The sequence below is a fragment of the Daphnia magna genome, linkage group LG4 (genome assembly GCF_020631705.1).
Source record: "Daphnia magna isolate NIES linkage group LG4, ASM2063170v1.1, whole genome shotgun sequence".
NCBI lineage: Eukaryota > Metazoa > Arthropoda > Branchiopoda > Diplostraca > Daphniidae > Daphnia > Daphnia magna.
Genome location: NC_059185.1, coordinates 12,982,518 through 13,009,167, shown reverse-complemented (window position 1 = coordinate 13,009,167; position 26,650 = coordinate 12,982,518). Strand labels below are relative to the sequence as shown.

Here is a 26,650-nt window from a genome sequence, read left to right as displayed (position 1 = left end):
AAGCTGTTTTGTTTAGCGAACCTGTGGATACGTCTGCCTATATAAGAGGCGTGCTTCAAAGTTGATCTATCAGAAAAAGTTGGACTGAATTGAAAATTTGTTTTGAAGTATTCTCATAACTATTAGCAATGCAGATGTTGTATGTTTTCGATTTATTCTGGCTAGGGTTGTGCATTTCTTCAACTTATGGCTCGGTACTGAAATCTCCAACTGAAACAACGCGCCTTCTTGGTATTCAACAAGACGAATTGGTCGAAGACGTTCAGTTTAGCATCGTTTCCATCAACAAAGAGCTGACAGCATTGGGTGAACATCCCGAAACTTTGTGTCCATTCAGAGTGGAGAATAGAACTATCGAACAGGACCATCCTCTCGGTAATCTTGTTGTCGAAATAAGCGAGATCGTTTGTTCGGGATCGTGCTCTGTTCAAAGATGTGGAGGAGCAGGAAGTACATGTAAGCAGCTGACGACTGATTTACGTTTGTCCGTCAATCATCCAGTGACTGACCTACCGGAGACTGTCATAGTCACTAATATGGCCATCGGGTGTAGTTGTGCAACAGATGATCCGGGGGTTCTGGGTGAAGAAGTTATACGACGCTGAAGAATTCATCTGATGAGTTTGGTTGCACGTACACAGCATTTCAGCTTCGTAAAATTCACATGAAAGATTATGTATCGTAAATGTTTGGTATTTCAGCCTGCTTAAGAATACTGTTATGCCTGTATTTCTGTCTTAAATTCCTGTAGTGCCATGTTTTAAGCTTGCTCACTGGTGTCAGATTAAATACATATTTAACTTGAATTTTCCGTTGAATGGATTTCTTTGTTAACAGAAAAAATTAATAATTTCAGGAAATAGTTGTTTCTTCAATTTAAACAGTTTTTAAATGTCTTTTCTCAGAAAATAAAAAATCTGAAACCATGTATTAAATTAGTGAACAGCAATTTCCGTTCTCCCATCATGGCGACTTATACTAACAAGTGTGACCTCATGTTCTGTGAACTTGTGAAAATTAATTCTAAAAGTTTTGAATTTGACTGTAATATTGGCTATAAACAAGGTAAAGAAATTGGGTTGAATCAATTTTAATTTTCTTTGTAAATTACATACGTATCATCAATTGGTTCATGGTTAGAAAAATATCTCGGAACTCATTGCAACCTTATCTGTTTTAAACGAAAAAGCCAGAGCTGGCCAGAGCATGGAGACTTAAAGATAGTTTATCAGTCTTAGAAAGAGTGTCAAAGTTAACTAATGTATTGTTTATCATTAAGATTTGGAGGTTGGTTTAAAAACATATTCTATACATCTACTATTTTTGTTTGAAATAAATTGTTAATTTGTATTTTCTATATTTTAGATTAATTGATGGATCCACAATAGAAAGCATTGTTCCAAATTGTGGCGCTAAAGAAGATTAAATGAGGCAAATACCCAATTGAGATTTTTGTTGCTGGACTAACAAGTCAAATGATGATCACTGCCTTCCATATTTGCAATAACCTCACTTTTGCAAGGTAGGTTTCAAGGTAATACATATTCTTATAGAATTGTTTTACAGTTTCCGTGGTTGTTTAGAAGCAATATGGTTAAATTTTTGTGTGGCTAGCTCAGATATTTGAAGATATTTATTTTGGAAAATATTGTAACATCACAGATAATTCTTCTTCACTAAAACTTGCTCAACAAATTAATAATTTTACTTGATATTTGTTGATTGGAATATGTCTTCTTGCAGTAACCAACCATTAAAATGAGTAAATAACCCCCCATAGAGGTACACCCCTGTTCCAATGGAAGATATCTGTAACCACACCTGGTCACCCTTCATCAGATGGAGTGTTGACTGAAGGGAAAACGTCTCATATTGGTATTCGGTACTCATTTCATCAGCATAGCCGTACGCGATGGGATTGTCATTCATATAAAGGCTTATGGTAAAGACGAGTCTGCTTGTTGATTCTGAAATGTAGGCCGTTCCTGATAGGCAGAAAAAGTAGCTTCCCGTTACCGGAGCCGTGAAAATTCCCGACGTCAGGTTCATGGCTCCACCCACATTGAGCCTCTCAACTTGAAAAGGAATGGGGGTGTTTATCTGTGTGAAAGATGAGCTTCTTTGCACGTAGAAAGCCGTTGACACTGATTTGATTTCTGTAAAACCAATCAATTGCTGGAAACCTACAATTGAATGTCAACTCATTAACCAAAATTTTGCTCTAAACTTTTAGGCTTGTACCAGATTCGCTAGATGGTTTCGTAAAATCGCAGTAGACGCTGTTCATCTTCCCAACGCCCATAACAGAGTAGAATCCGTTTAGGTCGTATCCCATAACCTGTAGATCAGCACAAGAGGCTGGCATTGCGCTGACTGCCCTTGATTTATTATCGTTATCGCCATTGACGACTGATTGACAATGTGATCGTGGTTTTGCGTTTTGTAGCGCATCTAGAAGCAGTTGTTGTTGCTGTACTTTGGCCTCCAGTTCAAAAACTTTGGATGTCAAAGCTTCTCGAATTTCATCCTGATAGGAATAGTGACTTAACGAATAGGTAATTTTATTTTATTTGTATCACAAATCAGTTGAGATGCTTACATGCTGTTGAACCATAAACTCCAGAGCCTCCAGTCGGGTGTCTCTGTTTTCCAGTTGTAATATTTTATTCTACAAAAGTGATATAATTTCAGTCTTTTACAAATAAATAAATAAATGAAATGTTTTGTTTGTTGTATTCTAGGTGAAATGGAAAGAATAAACTTTCTTACATGGTTGCCAGTTGCTTGTTGCAGCTGTTTGTTCCAGGAAAATCCATTGGTTGAAGACATTTTAGAAGCGCACAATAGGAAAACGAACATGGAATATAAGTAACGAGCCATTGCGTAGCCTAGGACGTATACTGATTTCTTTTCGACGGCTGCATCACCGATTTATGACACAACCCGAACGTGTCAAATATTTGCTGGTAAATTAATCACTTATAGATAAGGAGATGGAAGAAAGTGGATCCTACGTGTTTGTTGTACGTGTGTGCCTTATTAACATAATTCCTTTTGTATTGGATCGACAGATAACTTGACGGGTTCAAAAGTCATCGACACTTGGATGCTAGTCAACACACTTGTGTAAATATTTCAGTACAGGACTAATCATGTACGTCGGAGTGGATTGAGGTGAGATAGCTGCTACGTCACCTTTAGTTTGGTTTTCGATGCGACTGACTTTTAAAATCATACCTTACCTACTTCATTTGCTTTAGCTGAAAATGAATCATATTTTACCTGGTTGTTTATAACTTTGCAGATTCGTCTAATTGTAAGAAAGAAACGAGCTCATGCTGTCATCAACTCTAACAACATCCTGGTCCACATCTCAAATTTGATGTTGACGGATTCGTTGAGTGTTATTGACAGTTCAATGCGTGTTCTGCAGCCCTTTGTGTAAGATAAGACAAGACCTTGTTTAAGCTATTGCATACATATCATGACCACGATTTATTCATTGGCGTATTGTTTATATTATTTTGCAGAAAAGAATAGAAAATTGAAATGGAAACACGGAGACGACAATGATCCACCTCAAGTTTCCAGCAATCGTCCGAACAACTTTGACTTGATTCCTACGCTTCCGTTGGGCTACAAACAAACACTTATTTCTACTAGAGACTTGCAGGCCAGCAATCTCAAATCCTCAAGAAGGACCCCGCATTAAGGTAGTCTGTCAATTACTTCTTTATGTTTATTGAAGTCTAGGCAACTGTTTCACACATGTGATTGATGATGAGTTGTGTACCAATGGCTATTGCAGTCATTCCTGGATGTACGTAATCGTTGCAATTCATGTAACCTCGATCCATCCATTTGTCGATTAAGACTTGATCGAAATCGTGGCGAGTGTAGGCGGTTAAGGCGCACGCACGCAGATATTCCTCGACAATGGCGATGATGGTATCCCATAGTATTATGTTCGTACTCCTGTTTAATTCAAGATTTTAAGGCGGTTGAGGCAGATAAGCTACTCTTGACTCGATCATTACTTGAGGATGCGCTCGATGGCTTCATTGTACACGGTAACCGTTTCCGTATAAAAACCTCCATACAATTGATAGAATTGATCTATTGAAGTATGAAGACGCAGCCAGACAACTCTTTGATGCCGATGGATGGCTAGACTCTTATTAATCAGTGGCACTAGACTCGTTTCTAGTAATTCCTTGAATGTGATAAGGTCGTTTTCTAGAAGATGATGAACTGTCAGGCCTTTTTTTTTTAGGACAAAAAAGTATTATTTTTAATTTAATCAATGATTCTTTCTGTGCTCTAAAAAATTTTGATAGCTCGTTTCACGTAAACAGAATTAATAATACTGCAGTGTCTGCGTTGAAACGTGAGTTAGAACTTTTTAAAACCCACCTAAAAAAATATAGTCGGGTGTTCGACTGTCGTCGTCAGTCGATGCCCATCGTTCGAAATCAGCAATCAACTCGTTATTTATAAGATTGCGCCAAAAGAAAGAAATGCGTAAATTGCCCAACAATTGACTCGTGACGTTGCGATCATCGTGATGCTGCATAGTCAAGTTTTTATTTGCGAATCTGTCAAATTGCGTCGTGATTTGGCTGTCGTGGTCAGGAAATAGCTTTAAAATTTACAAATAAGTGATATCTTTTATTGCCCCCAAAAATAACAGCGAGGCATTTAATTTGCCGATGAAAACAAAAATCATACCCGTAGAAAACTGACAAAGTGCTGACGGATGGTTGAATCGCCTATGAAAGCAATATGCATCGGTTGTCTTTGCCCTTGGGCTGATAACGAATCAAAACAACGGACTACGTCCCTCGTTGCGTATTTCTTGAGTGGGCGCTGATTAAAAATGCATCGGCCGCTGATCTTGTCGATTTTCTCCGTGTCATCCATTTCGCAATTCAGCATAAAGCAATTTCGATTGAAATAGTAGTCAGTATATAAACATCTAGCGTTTTTCATTTTTGCTAATTCCTTTGCTGAAGACTTGGTTTCGCTTAATAATTCACGCATGTCGACTCGTAATGGCTTCAAAATCTCCATTTCACTTGCACCGAACGCGATGAGGGTAACAACTAAAACATTCCATATTACCCTGTTGCGCATAATTGCGTATTTTTCTGACTAGTTTACAACGGGCTAAAACAAGCGAGCTTCTCTGTGGATTAAATTAGGAAATGAGGATTGGTGTAATGTATAAATTGAAGTGTTGTGTGGGAAAAAACGTTGCTATTGTGTGGCGATCGCAAAGTGTTGTCAAACGTAGACGATATTTTCGAAAAATCATGCTCGCATTGAAAATTGCACGAGGTAAACTGTCCACTGTAAAATTAGTTTTCGAGAGATACGCGAACCCAAGTATCTCATACGTTTAAAATTTAGTCATATTATTTGAGTAAACTCTGAAAGTAGATTTGAAAGCTACGCGTTGAAATATCGCGTTGAAATGCGAATCCAAGTCAGTTTTCCTCGCCACGTATCCATTAAAGACAGTTGGATAAGGAAATCACCTACACCGAGTTGTGTGCGTCTCTCCAAAGGCAGAGAACGACTGCCCCTCACCAGTGTGAGTTCTTTCATCCCTAAAACCCAAATTTTTGATTACCTAAAGACATTTGTTGAGGCATGTGTACAAATTGTCTGCGTTGCTCGTGGCCATTTAGCTGATGGTTCTCTGATGCGGGATGCTAAAAGAGTACAGGGTCGTTCTTCTAATACGTGTCTATCACTATGTCTTTCTACTTTTGTATTTACTTTTTTAATGAGTCTGTCAATCACTTTGCTTGCCAGGTAAACATAGGTTGGAATAAATGTTTGTTACATCCCTACTGGAAAAGAATATGTCAACGAAAATGAAACAACGGATCGCAAAAAAATACCCGTGAGTTATTTTTGGAATATTTCATTTTAGTCCGCACTTATCACTTTTCATTTCATTCTATTGCCAAGGATAAACGAAAAATATCAACGCATTTTCCTATACAGGACGAACGAGAAACTAAAGTGCCAGGGGGGTAAGTAATTTTCTTGTTGCTTATTTCAAGTTAGATTTTTCGTGTTTGTTAGTTTGTTCAATTTTTCAGAATCTGCTGGCATCGCCTGCATTGATTTAGAGAAACGAAGAGGAAAAGATACGGAAAAGACGACAAAGAAGCTGACACAGAAACAGAAATACTTTTTGATTCACAAAAGAAGAAAAAGGAAAATGTACGAGCAACGTAATAGAAGAGAACCAGAGACGTGATTAATTCGAGGAAAGTAGAAAATGCTGATAGCGAGGATCGATGATAGACCTTTATATTTAATTGATTTCTGAAGCAGCTCGACAACGTCCTTGAGACTTGTTTTCACTATTTGAAACAAAAACAAACAAAAAAACGCTGCAACTAAGAAGAAACGGCTCTGGTATTTCCCATGAAAATGGACGTAGGACAGACCAACGCGTTAGCAAAACATCATGTAAATAAGATAGATGGCTTATTGAGTTACCACTGCAACTGACCTCTTTTGCTTGCTTTCTTTTTTTAAATCGTCGTTTCAAAACACCATCTATGCATTTTAATCAAGTTCTAGATTTCCTCGTATTTCATTTTAAGCCGCTGTGCGAAGACGAAAGGATGGGACGTGATCTTTCCGGGACGATTCGATCATTTCTTATTATTTTGGCGCTGTCTACTTGCTGTTTCACGACCGCTCCACCTGATTTGCAAGCTAGAGTTGAGCAACTTGAGAAATACTATGTGAGTCTAGTATAATCTTATCTCACTACATTGATTCCTAATGTTTGATGTTACGTTTTCACTTAAAGGTCGAAATTAAAGAACATTTTGAAGCCAAAATTATTGATTTGGAGACGAAAGTCGTTCGCCTGGAAGCCAAAGTTGAAAAACAGGATTCACTTTTGGCTGATTTGAAAAAAGGACACAAACCCTTGAAAGAGAATGTCGACATCAACCAACATCGTCGTCAAAACGCTACCCTTCGTACTTGCCACGAAATCCACGTTGCAAATCCGTCGTACCCATCTGGTATGTACTGGATCGATCCTGACGGCCAAGGCATTGGTGATCCACCAATCTACGTCTATTGCGAAATGGAGGCAGAACAAAGTGATGTCAAAGGTACAACATCCATCCTGCACGACAGCGAGTCGCAAATGGACATTGGAAATTGCACCGAACCTGGATGTTACTCGAGGCCGATCAAATATTACGCAAGCGATAGACAAATCGAAGCGTTGATTCAATTGTCCACTTACTGCCATCAACATATCAGGGTATTTTGATGAAAGCTCAGATTAATTTGGAAGGTCGTTTTTTTTTTTAAATTCGTGATTGGTGATGCAGTACCATTGCAGAAAAACACCTTTAAACTTCCACGGGATCGCTTATGCTTGGTGGAACGACAAAGATGGCGAAAGGCACGAGTTTTCTAATCGGTCGACGACGTGCGACCAACTATCTGACACAGAAGGTTACGATTTACAATACGGTGCGAGCGATTATGACACTTGCATTTAAAAACGCAATGATAACTCAATTCGTGCCAAAAACCTTTAGTCGTGGACAACGTTTCTCTGCCTATTACGCGCATTCATTTTAGCAATCCGTTTAAAGGATTCGGCCAACACCAAGTGAGTCGGTTGCGATGTCGCGGAAAGGCAAAGACGGAGGCGATGCCGAGATCGTGTGAAGATTTGTGGCGGATGGGCCATAACCTCAACGGAATCTACTCCGTCAAGGGAGCTAAACAAATGGAAACTGTTTTCTGCCAATTTGATAAACGACCTAATGAACAAGGTGTGTGATAAGTATTTACGTCTTTGTTTTGATTAACTGTCATTTTAGCAGATCTGCGAAAGTAGATACGTCAATGTCAAATTTTTGAAAACCATTTTTTTTTTCTTTTTCTTTTTTTTTTATGGAAAAGAAAATTTTAATTATGTTAATAAAATTTCAGATTTCCAGAAGAGGATTGGCTATCAAGACATAAAGACACGACCAGTGTACTTCTCCGTACAGAAATTAGAAGAATTTTCGGAAGTATTAACTCCAATTCCGTTTGATCGTGACTTAGTCAACATTGGAGGGGCCATGGATTCGCATAGCGGCGTATTCACAGCACCCTTTAAGGGGACTTACTTCTTTTCTTTTGCTGGACTCGCGGTTTTTAAGGGAAAAGGGAACGTATTCGCGTTTCTTTGTAGTAGTGGAGTAGAGCTGAAAAGAATACCACAGTTTAACGTGAACTATTCAGGTCTTATTTATCTAAGTCCAATTACCATTCAAAGTCCTCTACGTTTGCAAGCCGGAGATAAAGTATGGATCAATTTCATTTTTCATAATGCGGTTCTATTCGGAGGAGAAGGCACGATTTTTAGCGGATGGCTTTTAGAAGAAGAAATCTAAGCATCGCCAACGTTTTACACAAGCCAGTTTGGCAGCAAATACTACGACCATGAAAACAAAAGGGCACCAACGAGCACAGAACGTCCTTCAATCCGACCCCATCAACTTATAAATATGCTTCTAAATATGCTTCTAAATATGTTTTCAATCTCACTGTTGATTTCGAAATTAAAATTTTTTTAGCGAAACCGGTTTCAGTAGTTAGTACGACAGTAGCAGGTACGAAGTCTTGAAAGCCGTAAAGGCTTTGCAAAAACTACGTATTTAACAGAGGACCTTCTTATTTTCGTTCATCAGTACACAGAGATTGAACGTACGCTCTTCAAGTTTAAAAAAAAAAAAAAAAAATTACATATCGACCATTACAACAGGAACAGGATGAATGTTTTTTTTTTGCTAGCCAAAGACTTGCCATTTTATTGACATCCCACAATCGCCACTTCAGCAGAACATACGGCGTCCTAAAAAAATGCGATTCGTTGCTATTCAATAGCTATTCTATTGAGCCGTCGGTGGTGGTGGATCCTATGGTGGATTCGGCGGAAGATATGGTGGCGGATACGGTGGCTGCCCCGCTTGTTAATCTTTAACTGAAAGAATTATCCTTGAATAATTCATCTTTGACCAACCATGAATGACGAAAAATGTTGCAGATTTTTAACGAAGATTGTAGATCAATCCTATATTATATACTGTTGTAATTGTGACCTATCAAATACAGTATCATTACTTTAATTACTCACCATTGTGTTGATAACTGATTGCTGCTAAACTGTTGGTTTACTTCAATCATCCAAATGCAGCTTCTGTCAAACAATTAAGTGACACAACAAAATATAACACATAGAAGCAACCCTCGTTTCCTGACGATGACATTACAGAAATTCAAATTCGTGTACACAGTTTTCCAGATTCATAGTCAACAAATATAATGCACTCTGTTAGTGGAAACAAAGACTTAACCCATCGATGAATCGTCAATCTTAAACGGTGTCCAGGTAAGTCATCACAACTTCGATACAAACGAGTGTCGCGGCCATTCACGTTTGCTAAAAATTTCGCAGGCTCAACATGTGACAACTTGGGAAAACAATGGGAAATGGAAAGCATATCCTTTACGTACCCATCCTTCAAATGAAAAAGAACATCTTTTTAGTCGCCCTTTTAAAACGAAAAGTGTGTTGAGAGAAAACAGAATGGTTAAAAAGGCCTACCAAAACGAAACAAATTGAAGCATTAGATTCTATGCGCATAATTCCAAACACTGCTCGCTAGAGTTGTCATCAATGTACGGCTGTTGGGTAGCAATGAACGTTTCAAATGCAACAATGCTTGGATCGAATAATTGTTTTCGTTTGGCTTTTTGCACATTATTGTGTGCCAAAAGCGGCTTACTGATTTACTGAACCATTTTGGCTAAGAGAATGAGTCGATCGTGTTGTGTGACGCTCTCGATATCAAACAAGCAACAAGTTCTGTCCATTAAAAGGTATCGCCGTTTTTTGTTTACATACGCCTATATGGACTCGGAGTCACTCGGGGGGTGATAGAAAGCAAGTGAAAAGAAAGAGGGAAAGTACTTTAAAAAGCAAGTGGATTAGCCGATTTCAAGTCAGTGCAATTCTAGCTAAAGAACGCAGTGGCTCGTTGACTAACGACGGATCAACACGTGTTTTCCATTCTTATTTTCGCCTTTGGTGGTCGCTTTACACTTTTCAATTGTTTTTCCACCAAACGTGTTTCCCCGATTTCGTTCTTGATTCGAAAACATTTATTTGGCTTGTTAGGTGTCATGGCAACAGCGTCAGCTCTGCAAACTGACAAAGAATCTGTTCGACTATTCAGAGTAATAATAATACTATCAGTTATTTCTCATTCTATCGATCTTGTAAATGACTCAAACCAACTTGAATATTTCAATAGGAAAAACGAGGTTTTGCTTCTGGATATGGTGGTGATTACGGTGGAGTGCATGGAGGTGGATATGGAGTCGGTTATGGAGGGGCAGCTGCGCTAGCCCAGCAAGCTACAAATGTTGCCAAGGCAGCTCAAGCTTCGCAGGCTGCTGCTGCATCCCAAGCAGCCCAACAAGCCCAGGCAGCACTTGCAGCTCAGGCAACTTACGCTGCACAACAAGTAAAATAACAAAACTCATTTCCCTGATTATACATGGTTGAATCAATCATCCAAAATCTAACTGTTAAAATAAATATCTCAGGTGCAAGCAGTTGTAGCTGCCCAGCAACAACAAGCAGTTTACGCTGCACAAGCTGAGCAGGTATGAGAACCTTTTCAAGAATTGTTAGTTGCAGGATTGTTAAACAGACCTTTGCACATTCCTTGATTTGGCTGCTCAAGCAGCTGCTTATTCTTCTGTCCATTACGGTGGTTACGGATCGAGCCATACTGCCCACCATGCTCAACATCCAATGTACCAGTCCCAAGCTGAGTTAGCAGCTGCCCAGCAGGCCGTTAATAAAGCTTATTCGGCTGCCCAAGCCGCTCAAGCCGTAGCTGTCGGTGGTGATGGTGTTTACGGTGGATTCAGCAGCGGTCACGGAGGAGGCTACAGTTATGGACATTAACAAGTTGGATTCAATCTTTCAAAGTTCTGTTGTCAGCAACTACTGTACACAAGGCAACAAAGAATAAGTGGAAGATTTACATTTTACAAGCATTTTTTCCTGCACAAAAATTTGACAAAAGATTGTAGAGCAATTGCTTCACAGACACGACATTGCGTACCTGTGCTGTTAAAAAAATACACAGTTGCCAGTTGACCTCGGTGTAACGAGTTATTTTTTCCATTTCCGATCGTACCATCTCGTTTAACGTGACCTCCCTGAAAATCAACAATGGAATTTCATTCGAGACTTTTTGGAGGTTGACAAGCATATAGGAGTTAATAGTGGATTCGATAAACCAAACGTACCGACTGGAATCCTTGCTAAACCACGGAGAAAGTTGTAGTTTAGAGGCAGCAATGGATGCATGAATTTCTTTTGTTACTTTGAGTGGGTCAGCATCTCAGCAGACGAATCGTGTGACTAGTTAACAAGTGAAGCAGGTTAACTAGTTGGATTGATACAATTCGTGTCGTTTCAGTTTCTATATCAAGATAACTCATAAACGAAACAAAGTGAATACAAAAATATTAGCAGCAATTTTCAGAAAATAAATTGTGCGGCATACTGCTTGGAAAAATTGGTGTAAAAATACTCCTGTACTGGGAAGGAAGGTATACAGTCTGAGATAGTTTTTTGTTGAATTAAAATATTACACCTATTAAAAACAATTAGTGAAATCATTGAATAATGTTTAATTAAATCATTAAATTGCAAATCAACACTTTTTTCTATTATACCTTGTGATGAAATTACGTAAATTTTGTTTCAAAGAACGAAATTCAGTTTTGCCAGATTTGCTATAGTGCTTGCCCCAAGTACAAAGCAAAAGATGGGAAACGAAATGTTTACCCGCTTTTTATTGCAGTATAGCAATCAAAACCTTGAATAGTGATTCGAAACCTTGAATAGTGATTCGAAACGCTTGAATAGTGATTCGAAACGCTTGAATAGTGATCCAAAACTCGCGAATATAAATTCCAACATGTCTTCTTTCGTGGAAATTTCAGCAAAAGCGATTGGCGTAGTGGCCGTTGGAGTAGGAGTCGCAGCGGTCGGTTGGCTCGGCTGGAAGGCGTACGTCAAGGCAAGAGCTCCCGTTGTTCAAATGGGCGTTGCTGACGAAGCGCAAGCAGTACAAAGCAATGTACCGGCCGATGTACCAGCCGATGTACCAGTCGATGTACCGGCCGATGTACCAGCCGATGTACCAGCCGATGTACCAGCCGATGTACCAGTCGATGTACCAGCCGATGTACCAGTTGCTGTACCGGCCGATGTGCCAGCCGATGTACCGGCCGATGTGCCAGCCGATGTACCGGCCGATGTGCCAGCCGATGTACCGGCCGATGTGCCAGCCGATGTACCGGCCGATGTACCGGCCGATGTACCAGCCGATGTACCGGCCGATGTACCAGCCGATGTACCGGCCGATGTTCCAGCCGATGTACAAGTTGCTGTACCGGCCGATGTGCCAGCCGATGTACCGGCCGATGTGCCAGCCGATGTACCGGCCGATGTGCCAGCCGATGTACCGGCCGATGTACCGGCCGATGTACCGGCCGATGTTCCAGCCGATGTACCGGCCGATGTTCCAGCCGATGTACAAGTTGCTGTACCGGCCGATGTGCCAGCCGATGTACCGGCCGATGTGCCAGCCGATGTACCGGCCGATGTACCGGCCGATGTTCCAGCCGATGTACCGGCCGATGACGAAGATGCTGCGGTGCCTGCACCGACTGATGAGCCCCAAGCAGACAACGTTTTGGCTGACATCGTTCCTCCCCAAGATGTTGAGGCACCTGCCGCAGTCCCGGACGCTCCGGCTGTGAAAGTTCGAAAGGCCAAGCGTCCGAACAAGGCTCAATGGAACCAGAGTTACCAACGCCGTTTGGCGAAGAGAGCGCAAGAGAGGGCTGATAGACTGGCTCTGCTGGCGACCTGTGAAGCTGCACCCAGTGAATCGTGCTGTGAACTGGCCTCGGCCGATGTACCGGCCGATGTACAAGCCGATGTACCACCCGATGTACCGGCCGATGTACCAGCCGATGTACCAGCCGATGTACCAGCTGATGTACCAGCTGATGTACCAGCCGATGTACCAGCCGATGTACCAGCCGATGTACCAGCCGATGTACCAGCCGATGTACCGGCCGATGTACCAGCCGATGTACCAGCCGATGTACCAGCCGATGACGAAGATGCTGCGGTGCCTGCACCGACTGATGAGCCACAAGCAGACAACGTTTTGGCAGACATCGTTCCTCCCCAAGATGTTGAGGAACCTGCCGCAGTCCCAGCTGCGGTGCCTGCACCGACTGATGAGCTCGCTGGTGAGGAACAATATCCCGTTCCCATCCAGCACGAAAGTGTTGATGAAGTTACTCCCGCAGTAGGTGAGCAGTTGGTGGAGGTAGTTCCCGAAGTAGGCGCAGCTCTCGCCGCTGATGCGGTGGTTGTGGACGCACCTCTTGGGCCAGTTGAACACAAACGTCCACGGAACCAGAGTTACCAACGCCGTTTGGCGAAGAGAGAAAAGGAGCGGGCAGAGAGAGCTGCTCTGCAACAGGGCGGAGAAGAATCCAACAAGGTATAGATTTGGTTAAGGCATGTGAAACTACGGCCGGCATAGTGGACATTGAGCCGTGCCGTGCACTGCCGTTGGCCGCTAGTAGACTAAAATTTCCAAATCCCTTGTACCAGACGATGAACAGGATATTCTGAACCCTGAAACGCAGTTGGTGGATGGTTATGCATGGCCTATTCGCCTAAAAGGAGAGAGAGATAGAGAGAACAAGCGATTTTTTTTTCTTTTCGTTTTTTTTTACCTTAAAAAAAACTGAAAATCAAAATTCCTGTACATTCTATTTCGGCTTGATTGTGTGGTTTATTGCATTTGTTTTTCTTTTTATTCTCTTTGTTTTGCATTTAAAAGTGACAGAAAGAGTAAGTCAAAATTCTTGTATACATGATTACATGTTCTATTTCGGCTTTGATTGTTTGCTTTATCGTTGATCTTGTGTGTTTTTTGTTTTTTTTTCTCTCTCCCTTTTTAAACATATAGCAGAGACAGTGAATCAAAATTCTTGTACATTCTATTTCGGCTTTGGATTAACCTTTGATGACGTTCTCTTTCAGTCGCAATCCGAAGGAACTGGTCGACGAACCCGCAACGGAGTTGTTTGCTGCCATGCGTGGCAACTACCAATCATGCACCCTTTCTGTTTCAATCGTCTTCTTCACGGTACAAGTCTGCGTGCGAGTGACGGGATGGTGAGCAATATTGCCATCTCGCACCTGCATTCACCCACCGGAAGGAGACCACTACGAGAGTTGATTGTCTCGTAGTGATGGCAGATTGTTTTGCAGGTAGTTTTCACCTCCATGGCAGTGATCAGCTACCTTTACGGGGGATTTATCCTTAAATGAGTCGACCGGTTCTGGAAGTGCGTGTACGGGGAGAGAGCTAATTCAAGGTTTCATTGTTCTCTGCTACATTTTCGTTTTTTTTAAATATTTTTATTCAAAATTTCTCATTGTTTCTTTCTTTTGTAATATTTTTCTTTGCTACTCAAAATCCCCCACACATTTTCTTGCTTTCGACCAATAAAATTCCTATTTTGTTTTGACTTTTTATTATTCAAATCACTTCATCGATGTTGATACTAGTTTTTTGTTTTTTTCTCATACTAGTTTGATGACGAAGATAAAGCTATACGACCCGTGATTACAATATGTTTGGCTAAAGCCATCAACTGCCATTTAATCCAAACTTCGGCGTATGCTACCTAATCTCAATAGCTTTGGACAATTGCTTAACTAATCACTCTTTGACGTTCATTTTTGCAATCTATTTGAATTTCTGTACTGCTACATCTAACCCTGTTACGCGTTGACATTATTATGGTGTGTTATATAAATTATTTTGTGTAACATTTGAATACATTATTAATTATTTAATAGTGTGTTTTTGACTTGGCGAACTCTCTGTTAGCAGTTCCTTTTCCTGATGACCTATGAATTTGAAGCAAATAACTATACAATCCTGTGGTTGTATAGGAAGTGGATCCATAAAATTTCCCACCAATATCCATAGCCCTAGAATACCCCGCCTGGTGTTTCAGCTTTAGGGTCACCGTCAAAACATATTAAGAACTTTCATGTGAATGATTTGTAACCATCTGTTCTAGTTTGCAATCTAGTCAATTTGAAAATTATTTCAGTCGAAACATTTAGTCCAGAAAACAGTGAGTTTTATTTATTGCATCTTTTAGACTGATCCTTGTAGGGCTAAAACTTGACCCAACCACAGCATCCCCTCTGGCAGAGTAATAGAATACTATTACACAGTATTCTATTATTACTATTACTATAGTATTCTAGTACTCTGCCTCTGGCTTTACAGATTTGTTTACTTTTCATTGATGTTCAATTCACATGAGGTCCAAATACCAATCGAAATCATAGGATATATAAAATTATAGGTTTCATCAGGTTTGTATGGGTTTCATTGCTTTTCAAACAGTGAGTGTGCAGCATCAATAATTCGTTCGTTAAAAACTAAAAAAGAAGACTTTTTAAATAAATTTTTCACTTTTTGGGAAGGTTTGACAACGTCTTTGTAAGGGAAAAAAAGGAGAAGTGGTTAAAAAAAAAATATATAAAGTCGTCTGACCACCATATTAAAACATATAGAATCTTGCCGGTATTGATTCGAACTGGGCAGAAGTGGAGTCTTGTCTTCAAATGTCAGATTAAAAATTGTTTCTATGCTGGTTTGTTCTTCTAATTAGAAGTTATTTGAAAATATTTAAAACTGTTATTTATTATAGATGTACTGGAGTTCGCGATGGAACGTATCTGGACTTCGAGAGACAAGAGTGGTAAAGTAAACCTTGTATGCTTCAAACATGTAACTCGCATCTTAGTTTAGTTTTAATTTCAAGTGTTACTTGATTGTTTAAAGGCAAATCATAGATTGTATTTCTCATTATTTTTCATACTTGGTTAAGGTGTCTTGGTTTTGTTTGGCTGAATTTATTTCATTTTTTGGTTGGTGAATGTTATGGGGTTGGATGTATGGGGTGCACTTTTTCTGATTATAGAATTATTTGGATCACTCGCCCTTGGTGATTTTAGATGAAGTAAGGTATATCATTGTGAGATGCAGTGTTGTATTGTACAATTCTTCCTCACATGTTTTCTGTGCATGTGTTTGATGGTGGCTTCTTCTATGCCGTCTTTCTTTTAACTTATTGTATGGCATGTAGTGGGTTTTGGCTTTCAACCAGTTAACTGCTGATTTGTTATCCCTGGGATGGAGTCATGGAGAGCCTTGGCCAGCAGTGGTCATCTTGCATTTCAGTGTTCATGGTTGACTCTAAAGGGGTAGTTTTCGTGTTTGTGTGCTTTTTGCCAGTTACTGGCATACGCGACGGCTCTGCAGCACGACCATGGGATTCCTTGCACTCACTGTTTCTATTTTATAACTAGGGTCCAGCGTTTTCGAGTTCGTATATTTCTACTCTTTTGGTAGGCCTTGCGCTACAAGATGCTGCTAACAGTTTACCAGCTTTCGACGTTGTGATTTGTTCTAGGATGCATCAGGTAATTTATGGTGCTGGAAGATTCTGGGCTGTGATGTTCACGTCACTTTGCCTTGTTATGAGGTGGATTCCGTACCTTAGGTAATATTCTTGTCTTTGTCGTGCTGAACTGATCCAAATGATGTTTTCATCTTTCGGGTATGATATTATTATGATTCCCTTTACTTCACTGATGGAACAGTTGGCCACCTTTCTGCCTTTTTCATTTTGATTTCATTTAATGTATTGCATTTTTCTGCAGGTGTTTTGCTGGGGGAGGGGGATGTTGATTCAGTTATTCGGCGTGTACGGAGTGCGGCAATTACTTCATACCGTGCAGTTTCCCTTGCTGTTGTCGTGTAATTCACTTTTCTTTTCGCATTTTGCTATTCGGATGATTAATTCTTATACCGCCCCAGACTGAAGGGTTGTGTTGAGTGGTAACACGATGACCGTAGTTGCGTTCATACGGAGTTTTTCCACTGTATCTCGAAATTAATGGTGGTGTGTTTAATTTTTCTTCAGGGTTTGCTGTGGCAAATTACTGTCGGCATATCGTCATGGCGCCATTATGGGTAAGTCGGTTGTTGCTTGTCTATAAAGAACATTCATCCCGATCGCCACACGTCCATCCTATCAGTGGGATGAGTTGTGCGAAGATAACGAACGGGGATAACAAATAGCTGCGTAGGAAGTAACCGAGGTTGTATCATGTCTATGGGTTGTGCCGTTTACGTTGGCGACAGTTTGACATCGTTAATATTCCGATAATCTTCGTCTTCTAATGTTTATTTCTTGATAGGATCGAATCGGTTGCAGATCCAGCTTATTCATTGCAGACCACGATTTATTCATTGGCGTACTGTTTATATTGTTTTGCAGAAAAGAATAGAAAATTGAAATGGGAACAGGGGGACGACAATGATCCACCTCAAGTTTCCAGCAATCGTCCGAACAACTTTGACTTGATTCCTACGCTTCCGTTGGGCTACAAACGAACCCTTATTTCTACTAGAGACTTTAAGGCCAGCAATCTGTAATCCTCAAGAAGGACCCCGCATTAAGGTAGTCTGTCAATTACTTCTTTATGTGTATTGAAGTCTAGGCAACTGTTTCACACATTTGATTGATGATGAGTTGTGTACCAATGGCTATTGCAGTCATTCCTGGATGTACGTAATCGTTGCAATTCATGTAACCTCGATCCATCCATTTGTCGATTAAGACTTGATCGAAATCGTGGCGAGTGTAGGCGGTTAAGGCGCACGCACGCAGATATTCCTCGACAATGGCGATGATGGTATCCCATAGTATTATGTTCGTACTCCTGTTTAATTCAAGATTTTAAGGCGGTTGAGGCAGATAAGCTACTCTTGACTCGATCATTACTTGAGGATGCGCTCGATGGCTTCATTGTACACGGTAACCGTTTCCGTGTAAAAACCTCCATACAATTGATAGAATTGATCTATTGAAGTATGAAGACGCAGCCAGACAACTCTTTGATGCCGATGGATGGCTAGACTCTTATTAATCAGTGGCACTAGACTCGTTTCTAGTAATTCCTTGAATGTGTTAAGGTCGTTCTCTAGAAGATGATGAACTGTCAGGCCTATTTTTAGCACAAAAAAAGTATTATTTTTAATTTAATCAATTATTCTTTCTGTGCTTTAAAAAAGTAGCTCGTTTCACGTAAACAGAATTAATAATACTGCAGTGTCTGCGTTGAAACGTGAGTTAGAACTTTTAAAACCCACCTAAAAAAATATAGTCGGGTGTTGGACTGTCGTCGTTAGTCGATGCCCATCGTTTGAAATCAGCAATCAACTCATTATTTATAAGATTGCGCCAAAAGAAAGAAATGCGTAAATTGCCCAACAATTGACTCGTGACGTTGCGATCATCGTGATGCTGCATAGTCAAGTTTTTATTTGCGAATCTGTTAAATTGCGTCGTGATTTGGCTGTCGTGGTCAGGAAATAGCTTTAAAATTTACAAAGAAGTGATATCTTTTATTGGCCCCAAAAATAACAGCGAGGCATTTAATTTGCCGATGAAAACAAAAATCATACCCGTAGAAAACTGACAAAGTGCTGACGAATGGTTGAATCGCCTATGAAAGCAATATGCATCGGTTGTCTTTGCCCTTGGGCTGATAACGAATCAAAACAACGGACTACGTCCCTCGTTGCGTATTTCTTGAGTGGGCGCTGATTAAAAATGCATCGGTCGCCGATCTTGTCGATTTTCTCCGTGTCATCCATTTCGCAATTCAGCATAAAGCAATTTCGATTGAAATAGTAGTCAGTATATAAACATCTAGCGTTTTTCATTTTTGCTAATTCCTTTGTTGAAGACTTGGTTTCGCTTAATGATTCACGCATGTCGACTTGTAATGGCTCCAAAATCTCCATTTCACTTGCACCGAACGCGATGAGGGCAACAACTAAAACATTCCATATTACCCTGTTGCGCATAATTGCGTATTTTTCTGACTAGTTTACAACGGGCTAAAACAAGCGAGCTTCTCTGTGGATTAAATTAGGAAATGAGGATTGGTGTAATGTATAAATTGAAGTGTTGTGTGGGAAAAAACGTTGCTATTGTGTGGCGATCGCAAAGTGTTGTCAAACGTAGACGATATTTTCGAAAAATCATGCTCGCATTGAAAATTGCACGAGGTAAACTGTCCACTGTAAAATTAGTTTTCGAGAGATACGCGAACCCAAGTATCTCATACGTTTAAAATTTAGTCATATTATTTGAGTAAACTCTGAAAGTAGATTTGAAAGCTACGCGTTGAAATATCGCGTTGAAATGCGAATCCAAGTCAGTTTTCCTCGCCACGTATCCATTAAAGACAGTTGGATAAGGAAATCACCTACACCGAGTTGTGTGCGTCTCTCCAAAGGCAGAGAACGACTGCCCCTCACCAGTGTGAGTTCTTTCATCCCTAAAACCCAAATTTTTGATTACCTAAAGACATTTGTTGAGGCATGTGTACAAATTGTCTGCGTTGCTCGTGGCCATTTAGCTGATGGTTCTCTGATGCGGGATGCTAAAAGAGTACAGGGTCGTTCTTCTAATACGTGTCTATCACTATGTCTTTCTACTTTTGTATTTTATTTTTTAATGAGTCTGTCAATCACTTTGCTTGCCAGGTAAAAATAGGTTGGAATCAATGTTTGTTACATCCCAATTGGAAAGGGATATGTCAACGAAAATGAAACAACGGATCGCAAAAAAATACCCGTGAGTTATTTTTGGAATATTTCATTTTAGTCTGCACTTATCACTTTTAATTTCATTCTATTGCCAAGGATAAACGAAAAATATCAACGCATTTTCCGATACAGGACGAACGAGAAACTAAAGTGCCAGGGGGTTAGTAATTTTCTTGTTGCTTGTTTCAAGTTTGATTTTTCGTGTTTGTTAGTTTGTTCAATTTTTCAGAATCAGCTGGCATCGCTTGCATTGATTTAGAGAAACGAAGAGGAAAAGATACGGAAAAGACGACAAAGAAGCTGACACGGAAACAGAAATACTTTTTGATTCACAAAAGAAGAAAAAGGAAAATGTACGAGCAACGTAATAGAAGAGAACCAGAAACGTAATTAATTCGAGGAAAGTAGAAAAATGCTGATAGCGAGGTTTAATTGATTTCTGAAGCAGCTCGACAACGTCCTTGAGACTTGTTTTCACTATTTGAAACAAAAACAAAAAAAAACGCTGCAACTAAGAAGAAACGGCTCTGGTATTTCCCATGAAAATGGACGTAGGACAGACCAACGCGTTAGCACAACATCATGTAAATAAGATAGATGGCTTATTGAGTTACCACTGCAACTGACCTCTTTTGCTTTCTTTCTTTTTTAAATCGTCGTTTCTAAACACCATCTATGCATTTTAATCAAGTTCTAGATTTCCTCGTATTTCATTTTAAGCCGCTGTGCGAAGACGAAAGGATGGGACGTGATCTTTCCGGGACGATTCGATCATTTCTTATTATTTTGGCGCTGTCTACTTGCTGTTTCACGACCGCTCCACCTGATTTGCAAGCTAGAGTTGAGCAACTTGAGAAATACTATGTGAGTCCAGTATAATCTTATCTCACTACATTGATTCCTAATGTTTGGTGTTACGTTTTCACTTAAAGGTCGAAATTAAAGAACATTTTGAAGCCAAAATTATTGATTTGGAGACGAAAGTCGTTCGCCTGGAAGCCAAAGTTGAAAAACAGGATTCACTTTTGGCTGATTTGAAAAAAGGACACAAACCCTTGAAAGAGAATGTCGACATCAACCAACATCGTCGTCAAAACGCTACCCTTCGTACTTGCCACGAAATCCACGTCGCAAATCCGTCGTACCCATCTGGTATGTACTGGATCGATCCTGACGGCCAAGGCATTGGTGATCCACCAATCTACGTCTATTGCGAAATGGAGGCAGAACAAAGTGATGTCAAAGGTACAACATCCATCCTGCACGACAGCGAGTCGCAAATGGACATTGGAAATTGCACCGAACCTGGATGTTACTCGAGGCCGATCAAATATTACGCAAGCGATAGACAAATCGAAGCGTTGATTCAATTGTCATTGTCCACTTACTGCCATCAAAATATTATGGTATTTTGATGAAAGCTCAGATTAATTTGGAAGGTCGTTTTTTTTTTTTAAATTCGTGATTGGTGATGCAGTACCATTGCAGAAAAACACCATTAAACTTCGACGGGATTGCCTATGCTTGGTGGAACGACAAAGATGGCGAAAGGCACGAGTTTTCTAATCGGTCGACGACGTGCGACCAACTAGCTTACACAGAAGGTTACGATTTACAATACGGTGCGAGCGATTATGACACTGGCATTTAAAAACGCAATGATCACTTAATTCGTGCCAAAAACCTATAGTCGTGGACAACGTTTCTCTGCCTATTACGCGGATCCATTTTAGCAATCCGTTTAAAGGATTCGGCCAACACCAAGTGAGTCGGTTGCGATGTCGTGGGAAGGCAAAGACGGAGGCGATGCCGAGATCGTGTGAAGATTTGTGGCGGATGGGCCATAACCTCAACGGAATCTACTCCGTCAAGGGAGCTAAACAAATGGAAACTGTTTTCTGCCAATTTGATAAACGACCTAATGAACAAGGTGTGTGATAAGTATTTACGTCTTTGTTTTGATTAACTGTCATTTTAGCAGATCTGCGAAAGTAGATACGCCAATGTCAAATTTTTGAAAACCTTTTTTTTTTCTGTTTTTTTATGGAAAAGAAAATTTTAATTATGTTAATAAAATTTCAGATTTCCAGAAGAGGATTGGCTATCAAGACATAAAGACACGACCAGTGTACTTCTCCGTACGGAGATTTGAAAGGTTTTCGGAAAGGTTAATTCCAATTCCGTTTGATTATGACGTAGTCAACATTGGAGGGGCCATTGATTCGCATAGCGGCGTATTCACAGCACCCTTTACCGGGACTTACTTCTTTTCTTTTGCTGGAATCGCGTATTTTCCAGGAGGGGAGGAGGGAGGGAGCGTATTTACGTTTCTTTATAGTAGAGGAGTAGAGGAGAAAATAATATCACATTATACCTTGAACAACTATTTAAATCTTAAAATAATATCACATTATACCTTGAACAATTCAAATCTTGAAAATCTAAGTCCAATTACCGTTCAAAGTACTCTACGTTTGCAAGCCGGAGATAAAGTATGGATCAGTTTCATTTTTCGTAATGCGTCTCTATTCGGAGAAAAAAGACGATTTTTAGCGGATGGCTTTTAGAAGAAGAAATCTAAGCATCGCCAACGTTTTGCACAAGCCAGTTTGGCAGCAAATACTACGACCATGAAAACAAAAGGGCACCAACGAGCACAGAACGTCCTTCAATCCGACCCCATCAACTTATAAATATGCTTCTAAATATGTTTTCAATCTCACTGTTCATTTCGTAATGAAACATTTTAGCGAAACCGGTTTCAGTAGCTAGTACGACAGTAGCAGGTACGGAGTCCTGAAAGCCGTAAGGCTTCGCAAAAACTACGTATTTAACAGAGGACCTTCTTATTTTCGTTCATCAGTACACAGAAATTGAACGTACGCTCTTCAAGTTAAAAAAAAAAAAAAGTTACATATCGACCATTACAACAGGAACAGGATGAATGTTTTTTTTGCTAGCCAAAGACTTGCCATTTTATTGACATCCCACAATCGCCACTTCAGCCGAACATACGGCGTCCTAAAAAAATGCGATTCGTTGCTATTCAATAGCTATTCTATTGAGCCGTCGGTGGTGGTGGATCCTATGGTGGATTCGGCGGAAGATATGGTGGCGGATACGGTGGCTGCCCCGCTTGTTAATCTTTAACTGAAAGAATTATCCTTGAATAATTCATCTTTGACCAACCATGAATGACGAAAAATGTTGCAGATTTTTAACGAAGATTGTAGATCAATCCTATATTATATACTGTTGTAATTGTGACCTATCAAATACAGTATCATTACTTTAATTACTCACCATTGTGTTGATAACTGATTGCTGCTAAACTGTTGGTTTACTTCAATCATCCAAATGCAGCTTCTGTCAAACAATTAAGTGACACAACAAAATATAACACATAGAAGCAACCCTCGTTTCCTGACGATGACATTACAGAAATTCAAATTCGTGTACACAGTTTTCCAGATTCATAGGCAACAAATATAATGCACTCTGTTAGTGGAAACAAAGACTTAACCCATCGATGAATCGTCAATCTTAAACGGTGTCCAGGTAAGTCATCACAACTTCGATACAAACGAGTGTCGCGGCCATTCACGTTTGCTAAAAATTTCGCAGGCTCAACATGTGACAACTTGGGAAAACAATGGGAAATGGAAAGCATATCCTTTACGTACCCATCCTTCAAAGGAAAAAGACTTAACCCGATCTATTGTGTGCCAATAGCGGCTTACTGATTTACTGAACCATTTTGGCTAAGAGAATGAGTCGATCGTGTTGAGTAACGCTCTCGATATCAAACAAGCAACAAGTTCTGTCCATTAAAAGGTATCGCCGTTTTTTGTTTACATACGCCTATATGGACTCGGAATCACTCGGGGGTGATAGAAAGCAAGTGAAAAGAAAGAGGGAAAGTACTTTAAAAAGCAAGTGGATTAGCCGATTTCAAGTCAGTGCAATTCTAGCTAAAGAACGCAGTGGCTCGTTGACTAACGACGGATCAACGACGTGTTTTCCATTCTTATTTTCGCCTTAGGTAGTCAACGCTTTACACTTTTCAATTGTTTTTCCACCAAACGTGTTTCCCCGATTTCGTTCTTGATTCGAAAACATTCATGTTGTTTTATTTGCCTTGTCAGGTGTCATGGCAACAGCGTCAGCTCTGCAAACTGACAAAGAATCTGTTCGACTATTCAGAGTAATAAAAATACTATCAGTTATTTCTCATTCTACCGATCTTGTAAATGACTCAAACCAACATGAATATTTCAATAGGAAAAACGAGGTTTTGCTTCTGGATATGGTGGTGATTACGGTGGAGTGCATGGAGGTGGATATGGAGTCGGTTATGGAGGGGCAGCTGTGCTAGCCCAGCAAGCTACAAATGTTGCCAAGGCAGCTCAAGCTTCGCAGGCTGCTGCTGCATCCCAAGCAGCCCAACAAGCCCAGGCAGCACTTGCAGCTCAGGCAACTTACGCTGCACAACAAGTAAAATAACAAAACTCATTTCCCTGATTATACATGGTTGAATCAATCATCCAAAATCTAACTGTTAAAATAAATATCTCAGGTGCAAGCAGTTGTAGCTGCCCAGCAACAACAAGCAGTTTACGCTGCACAAGCTGAGCAGGTATGAGAACCTTTTCAAGAATTGTTAGTTGCAGGATTGTTAAACATACCTTTGCACATTCCTTGATTTGGCTGCTCAAGCAGCTGCTTATTCTTCTGTCCATTACGGTGGTTACGGATCGAGTCATACTGCCCACCATGCTCAACATCCAATGTACCAGTCCCAAGCTGATTTAGCAGCTGCCCAGCAGGCCGTTAATAAAGCTTATTCGGCTGCCCAAGCCGCTCAAGCCGTAACTGTCGGTGGTGATGGTGTTTACGGTGGATTCAGCAGCAGTCACGGAGGAGGCTACGGTTATAGACATTAACCAGCTTTGGATTCAATCTTTCACAGTTCTGTTGTCAGCAACTACTGTACATGAGGCAACAAAGAATAAGTGGAAGATTTACATTTTACAAGCATTTTTTCCTGCACAAAAATTTGACAAAAGATTGTAGAGCAATCTCTTGCTTCACAGACACGACATTGTGTACCTGTGCTGTTAAAAAAATACACAGTTGCCAGTTGACCTCAGTGTAACGAGTTATTTTTTCCATTTCCAATCGTACCATCTCGTTTAACGTGACCTCCCTGAAAATCAACAATGGAATTTCATTCGAGACTTTTTGGAGGTTGAGTACAAGCATATAGGGGTTAATAGTGGATTCGATAAACCAAACGTACCGACTGGAATCCTTGCTATACCACGGAGAAAGTTGTAGTTTAGAGGCAGCAATGGATGCATGAATTTCTTTTGTTACTTTGAGTGGGTCAGCATCTCAGCAGACGAATCGTGTGACTAGTTAACAAGTGAAGCAGGTTAACTAGTTTGATTGATACAATTCATGTCGTTTCAGTTTCTATATCAAGATAACTCATAAACGAAACAAAGTGAATACAAAAATATTAACAACAATTTTCAGACAATAAATTGTGCGGCATACTGCTTGGAAAAATTGGTGTAAAAATACTCCTGTACTGGGAAGGAAGGTATACAGTCTGAGATAGTTTTTTGTTGAATTAAAATATTACACCTATTAAAAACAATTAGTGAAATCATTGAATAATGTTTAATTAAATCATTAAATTGCAAATCAACACTTTTTTCTATTATACCTTGTGATGAAATTACGTAAATTTTGTTTCAAAGAACGAAATTCAGTTTTGCCAGATTTGCTATAGTGCTTGCCCCAAGTACAAAGCAAAAGATGGGAAACGAAATGTTTACCCGCTTTTTATTGCAGTATAGCAATCAAAACCTTGAATAGTGATTCGAAACCTTGAATAGTGATTCGAAACGCTTGAATAGTGATTCGAAACGCTTGAATAGTGATCCAAAACTCGCGAATATAAATTCCAACATGTCTTCTTTCGTGGAAATTTCAGCAAAAGCGATTGGCGTAGTGGCCGTTGGAGTAGGAGTCGCAGCGGTCGGTTGGCTCGGCTGGAAGGCGTACGTCAAGGCAAGAGCTCCCGTTGTTCAAATGGGCGTTGCTGACGAAGCGCAAGCAGTACAAAGCAATGTACCGGCCGATGTACCAGCCGATGTACCAGTCGATGTACCGGCCGATGTACCAGCCGATGTACCAGCCGATGTACCAGCCGATGTACCAGTCGATGTACCAGCCGATGTACCAGTTGCTGTACCGGCCGATGTGCCAGCCGATGTACCGGCCGATGTGCCACCGATGTCCGGCCGATGTGCCAGCCGATGTACCGGCCGATGTGCCGGCCGATGTACCAGCCGATGTACCGGCCGATGTACCAGCCGATGTACCGGCCGATGTTCCAGCCGATGTACAAGTTGCTGTACCGGCCGATGTGCCAGCCGATGTACCGGCCGATGTGCCAGCCGATGTACCGGCCGATGTGCCAGCCGATGTACCGGCCGATGTGCCAGCCGATGTACCGGCCGATGTACCGGCCGATGTTCCAGCCGATGTACCGGCCGATGTTCCAGCCGATGTACAAGTTGCTGTACCGGCCGATGTGCCAGCCGATGTACCGGCCGATGTACCGGCCGATGTTCCAGCCGATGTACCGGCCGATGACGAAGATGCTGCGGTGCCTGCACCGACTGATGAGCCCCAAGCAGACAACGTTTTGGCTGACATCGTTCCTCCCCAAGATGTTGAGGCACCTGCCGCAGTCCCGGACGCTCCGGCTG

The 26,650-nt window shown here is 40.7% G+C and overlaps 8 protein-coding genes across 21 annotated transcripts; 5 read left to right on the top strand and 3 right to left on the bottom strand.

The window, feature by feature from the left end:
* Nucleotides 1–931: 931 nt before the first annotated feature.
* On the top strand, nucleotides 932–20,029 carry LOC123471463. Of its 11 annotated transcripts, XR_006645916.1 has the most exons (10): nucleotides 15,456–15,834; nucleotides 15,892–15,942; nucleotides 16,553–16,591; nucleotides 16,657–16,666; nucleotides 16,729–16,746; nucleotides 16,907–17,003; nucleotides 17,170–17,219; nucleotides 17,527–17,709; nucleotides 19,806–19,896; nucleotides 19,965–20,029. XR_006645916.1 is itself a non-coding variant. In XM_045172809.1 (8 exons), exons 1-8 carry the CDS (start codon nucleotides 15,829–15,831, stop codon nucleotides 17,682–17,684), a joined length of 429 nt encoding a protein of 142 aa, XP_045028744.1. In that variant the 5' UTR covers nucleotides 15,456–15,828; the 3' UTR covers nucleotides 17,685–18,259. The 11 variants fall into 11 exon arrangements, 2 of the variants coding, with proteins under 2 accessions (XP_045028744.1, XP_045028745.1); XR_006645922.1 differs by lacking the exons at nucleotides 15,456–15,834; nucleotides 15,892–15,942; nucleotides 16,553–16,591; ... (5 more) ...; nucleotides 19,806–19,896; nucleotides 19,965–20,029 and adding exons at nucleotides 932–1,065; nucleotides 1,141–1,287; nucleotides 1,366–1,522; ... (4 more) ...; nucleotides 3,305–3,441; nucleotides 3,531–4,262; XM_045172809.1 differs by lacking the exons at nucleotides 19,806–19,896; nucleotides 19,965–20,029 and having other exon boundaries at nucleotides 17,527–18,259.
* Nucleotides 1,619–2,901, bottom strand: LOC123471456. Its single transcript, XM_045172798.1, has 4 exons — nucleotides 2,770–2,901; nucleotides 2,600–2,668; nucleotides 2,242–2,527; nucleotides 1,619–2,183 (listed from the first exon to the last, which is right to left on the bottom strand). The coding sequence occupies exons 1-4, from the start codon at nucleotides 2,878–2,880 to the stop codon at nucleotides 1,705–1,707; spliced, it is 945 nt and encodes a 314-aa protein (XP_045028733.1). The 5' UTR covers nucleotides 2,881–2,901; the 3' UTR covers nucleotides 1,619–1,704.
* LOC123471454 lies at nucleotides 3,726–6,284 on the bottom strand. The gene is made up of 4 exons (XM_045172795.1): nucleotides 4,729–6,284; nucleotides 4,414–4,639; nucleotides 4,038–4,260; nucleotides 3,726–3,975 (listed from the first exon to the last, which is right to left on the bottom strand). Exons 1-4 carry the CDS (start codon nucleotides 5,131–5,133, stop codon nucleotides 3,750–3,752), a joined length of 1,080 nt encoding a protein of 359 aa, XP_045028730.1. The 5' UTR covers nucleotides 5,134–6,284; the 3' UTR covers nucleotides 3,726–3,749.
* Nucleotides 6,590–9,173, top strand: LOC123466492. Its single transcript, XM_045172784.1, has 5 exons — nucleotides 6,590–6,767; nucleotides 6,836–7,303; nucleotides 7,374–7,518; nucleotides 7,587–7,826; nucleotides 7,987–9,173. Exons 1-5 carry the CDS (start codon nucleotides 6,645–6,647, stop codon nucleotides 8,433–8,435), a joined length of 1,425 nt encoding a protein of 474 aa, XP_045028719.1. The 5' UTR covers nucleotides 6,590–6,644; the 3' UTR covers nucleotides 8,436–9,173.
* On the top strand, nucleotides 10,142–11,215 carry LOC123471464. The gene is made up of 4 exons (XM_045172811.1): nucleotides 10,142–10,281; nucleotides 10,359–10,571; nucleotides 10,654–10,713; nucleotides 10,797–11,215. Exons 1-4 carry the CDS (start codon nucleotides 10,228–10,230, stop codon nucleotides 10,887–10,889), a joined length of 420 nt encoding a protein of 139 aa, XP_045028746.1. The 5' UTR covers nucleotides 10,142–10,227; the 3' UTR covers nucleotides 10,890–11,215.
* LOC123471453 lies at nucleotides 17,722–20,000 on the bottom strand. Of its 2 annotated transcripts, none has more exons than XM_045172794.1 (4): nucleotides 18,717–20,000; nucleotides 18,402–18,627; nucleotides 18,034–18,247; nucleotides 17,722–17,971 (listed from the first exon to the last, which is right to left on the bottom strand). In XM_045172794.1, the coding sequence occupies exons 1-4, from the start codon at nucleotides 19,119–19,121 to the stop codon at nucleotides 17,746–17,748; spliced, it is 1,071 nt and encodes a 356-aa protein (XP_045028729.1). In that variant the 5' UTR covers nucleotides 19,122–20,000; the 3' UTR covers nucleotides 17,722–17,745. The 2 variants fall into 2 exon arrangements, with proteins under 2 accessions (XP_045028729.1, XP_045028728.1); XM_045172793.1 differs by having other exon boundaries at nucleotides 18,034–18,256; nucleotides 18,717–19,996.
* Nucleotides 20,030–20,559: 530 nt separating the features above from the next.
* LOC123471413 lies at nucleotides 20,560–23,166 on the top strand. Its single transcript, XM_045172657.1, has 5 exons — nucleotides 20,560–20,732; nucleotides 20,801–21,274; nucleotides 21,346–21,490; nucleotides 21,559–21,798; nucleotides 21,951–23,166. The coding sequence occupies exons 1-5, from the start codon at nucleotides 20,610–20,612 to the stop codon at nucleotides 22,433–22,435; spliced, it is 1,467 nt and encodes a 488-aa protein (XP_045028592.1). The 5' UTR covers nucleotides 20,560–20,609; the 3' UTR covers nucleotides 22,436–23,166.
* A 607-nt stretch (nucleotides 23,167–23,773) lies between these two features.
* Nucleotides 23,774–26,121, top strand: LOC123471465. Of its 3 annotated transcripts, none has more exons than XR_006645929.1 (5): nucleotides 23,774–23,910; nucleotides 24,014–24,362; nucleotides 24,445–24,504; nucleotides 24,588–25,473; nucleotides 25,870–26,121. XR_006645929.1 is itself a non-coding variant. In XM_045172813.1 (5 exons), exons 2-5 carry the CDS (start codon nucleotides 24,019–24,021, stop codon nucleotides 24,678–24,680), a joined length of 420 nt encoding a protein of 139 aa, XP_045028748.1. In that variant the 5' UTR covers nucleotides 23,774–23,910; nucleotides 24,014–24,018; the 3' UTR covers nucleotides 24,681–25,012. The 3 variants fall into 3 exon arrangements, 1 of the variants encoding a protein (XP_045028748.1); XM_045172813.1 differs by lacking the exon at nucleotides 25,870–26,121 and having other exon boundaries at nucleotides 24,014–24,072; nucleotides 24,150–24,362; nucleotides 24,588–25,012; XR_006645928.1 differs by lacking the exon at nucleotides 23,774–23,910 and having other exon boundaries at nucleotides 23,938–24,072; nucleotides 24,150–24,504.
* The last annotated feature ends 529 nt before the right edge of the window (nucleotides 26,122–26,650 follow it).